General features: G+C 40.4%; 1 protein-coding gene across 3 annotated transcripts in view; it reads left to right on the forward strand.

Annotated features, from left to right (window-relative positions):
- The window catches only part of LOC116704265 (PH and SEC7 domain-containing protein 4), an 11615-nt gene extending 9173 nt beyond the window's left edge, over window positions 1–2442 (forward strand). For all 3 annotated transcript variants that reach the window (XM_032539590.1, XM_032539592.1, XM_032539593.1), the window contains 3 exons: window positions 66–210; window positions 1449–1595; window positions 1682–2442. In XM_032539590.1, the coding sequence (XP_032395481.1) occupies window positions 66–210; window positions 1449–1595; window positions 1682–1963 (574 nt within the window). In that variant the 3' untranslated portion in view covers window positions 1964–2442. The remainder of the gene's footprint in view (window positions 1–65; window positions 211–1448; window positions 1596–1681) is intronic.
- The last annotated feature ends 498 nt before the right edge of the window (window positions 2443–2940 follow it).

The following is a 2940-nucleotide window of genomic DNA, read 5'->3' on the forward strand; positions in this document are numbered from 1 at the left end:
GTGTGTGTGTGTGTGTGTGTGTGTGTGTGTCGAGCAGCCAGTGTCACTGTTTGTTTTCCTCTCAGATCCAAAGTGGAGATGTATTCATGGATCAGTCGCATCAACCTGGTTTCGGCTCTTCACTCCTCGCCTCCGTTCCCCGCCGCCGTCGGCTCTCAGAGGAGGTTCTTCAGACCGATCCTCCCCTCCTCACAGTCTGCTCAAACTCTGGTACACACTCATATTTCTCCTAGTCATGATTGGAAGTCATTTTGTGTATGAATGTGTTTTTCTGTATTTTAAAATGTTTTGGCTTAGTGTTACATATGATAATGTCGCAGGTATATTCTAGAAATCCCAGCTCTACTGTGACTTTCATTGATATATATGTTTTGACACCACTTATTTGAACTGTCAAGTTTGCTGTAGTAAAACACAGCAGTAAAGACAAGAAATGTGCAAACAGACTGAGTAAGCCGGTGAGGGAGGGGGAAAGAGTCCAGGTGGGTTCCTGAGTTGTTGAGTGTGGGTCTAACGTACTCAATACTTCATAACGATTTGGCAGGGACTGGATGTCTGGCTGTCCTTTTTAAGTCTACTTTTGACGAGCAGATGAGGTTCATTTGTGGTGATTGGATCAGTGCGGGTGTGTGGAAAACCGAGGCCAGACACGACCCCAAACTGACTGCCAGGGGAGAGAGAGAGAGAGGGAGACACGCACAAATAATAGACAGAACACACCAAGCATACTACAGACAGATAAAGACAAACAAAACAAACACAATACAAGTGTCACGGCCAGGGATTCGTGGCATGAACTGCTTCAAAATGCTTGTCCATCATGCTACAAAACTCTTACTGAACCTGTATAAGGAATGTAACTCATGCTTTGTCTCAAAATACCTTTTGCATGATCCAACTTCAACTTGCCGTTGTTTACATTTACGTTTTCTCTCTCGCATCAGGAACAACCAATTAAATGTGACATGTGTTGACATGACCTGACACATGACCTTTTTGAACAATGTCTTTTGTCCTATTAAACCACATCTATGTCAATTTTAGCTGAACAGTAGCCTCTGGCTACATTTAACACTTACCTGATAATCATAAATGCTAAAACTATTGTCTGTTATAGCAACTTAAGCTACAACCTCCAAAAGCTACTGGTCATACCAGACAAAATTAGCTCATGAATTTAACTTTTTATTTGTAAAAGGGAGAATGAATCGTTTCTTCTTTCAAAGGTTAGATGGTCTCACTTTACATGTTTGGATGATTCCTTCCCACATAATCTAGCTAAGGTTATTACAGTACCGAATGGAACGCTTGTGCACCTCTAAAGCTGGAGTACGACAGGGATATAATTTTCTGACAATTCTTTCTATTTGTTTCTCAGCAGGATTTGCATAAAATGGATTTGCAGGATTTTAGTTTTTATCTGTTTTGCTGCTCTTCTCGCGTTGCAGGAACACCAGCTGCAGTCTCATGCAAGAATGCTGGAGTCCTTTGAGGCAGACTTGTCTTACCTCCAGCAAAACCTGCCAGAGGGCAAAAAAGCCAAGGCCAAGGAGCTGGAGGAGCATCGCGTTAAAGCGGAGTACCTGCACCACGAGGTAATGAAAGCACTGTGAGCAAAACAGTGTGCATTGTGAGAATTAAAGGACCCGTTAGTGATCCTGTGTCTCTTCAAACCCTGCAGATGTGTCGCTATAAGATCTACATCGAGGGGCTGGAGGCCTGGAAGAGAGTGAAGAAGACAGGTAGGTTGAGCATCGCAGACCTGAACCTGTTTGATAAAGCAGTGTGTGCAGACTCTGTGGGGAAGGAAGAGGAGGATGAAGGTGGGCTGAAAAAGTCCCACTCCAGCCCTTCTTTGGACCTGGAGATGGCTCCTTCGACTGTGATAAAAGTCAGACGCAACATTTCAGAAAGACGGACTTATCGCAGGACCATCATTCCTCAATGGGTTAAAGAGGCCTGAATGGTATATTGTGACCAGTTAAAAAAGTGGGTTTATACATTTCTGCTGCAAGCTGACAGGACTCTAGTCTTTTTGTTTGTGGGAGCACTGAGCAGTGGAGCAGAGAAACAGAAGGGTGATCTTTCTGCATTTTTATCTTGTGCAGTTTTACAAAATAAACCTCAGGGTATCCCAAACCCTCAATGTCTCTCAGAATAGAACGCGGAAACCTGATTTGTTGAGTGACTCAAACTATCTGGACATAATTTATTTAGTTTTGTGTTTTATGGTACAAATTTGCTTTCATTTGTTAGTTTTACTTTCAAAATGTAAACCACTAGAGGGTGCTGTAGTACAACACAACTCTGAGTGAAAGGAGGTGGACAGATTGTATGTTTTTTTTTAAGAAACCTAGTTGCACATTTATTTTTGTTTTTAATATTGTGTATAATATTTTGATGCCATTGTTGTATATTGTTTTCAAATGAAGGGGTTATTTCGCCCAAAAAAAATTCTCTTTGGGGAAAAATAAAATGTAACTTCTATTTGTCATTCGGTATATGTTACTATTTATGGATTTCAACACTTTTGGTATGAGGGCTTGTCATTTAGTTTGAATGTATTTACTTTATTACTAATTCAATCATTTGCTACACATACAGGTACAAACATTGTTTCCTTTTACAAAAGGTGAGATGAAAGACTAAAAGATGCAGCAATAATTTTCAAAACAAAGTAAAACAAAGAAGATTTTTAGAAAGGGTCTATTTTGTAACATCTATAACCTTCCAGGTTTGTGTGTGTTGTGGTTGCAGTTACACAACAAAACCTTATAGTGCTTAACATTTTGAGAAAAATCTTTTACTTTTTTTCAAATACTGCATGTCTAAATTTGAATTATTCTCATTTTGTCACCACAGCTACAGAAAAGTCAAAGGATGAAGCAGACCTGGGAGTGTGTTCATGCGTTGTAGCTGTGTGTGTGTGTGTGTGTGTGT

This window comes from Etheostoma spectabile, chromosome 16 (assembly GCF_008692095.1).
Source record: "Etheostoma spectabile isolate EspeVRDwgs_2016 chromosome 16, UIUC_Espe_1.0, whole genome shotgun sequence".
Taxonomy (NCBI): Eukaryota; Metazoa; Chordata; class Actinopteri; order Perciformes; family Percidae; genus Etheostoma; species Etheostoma spectabile.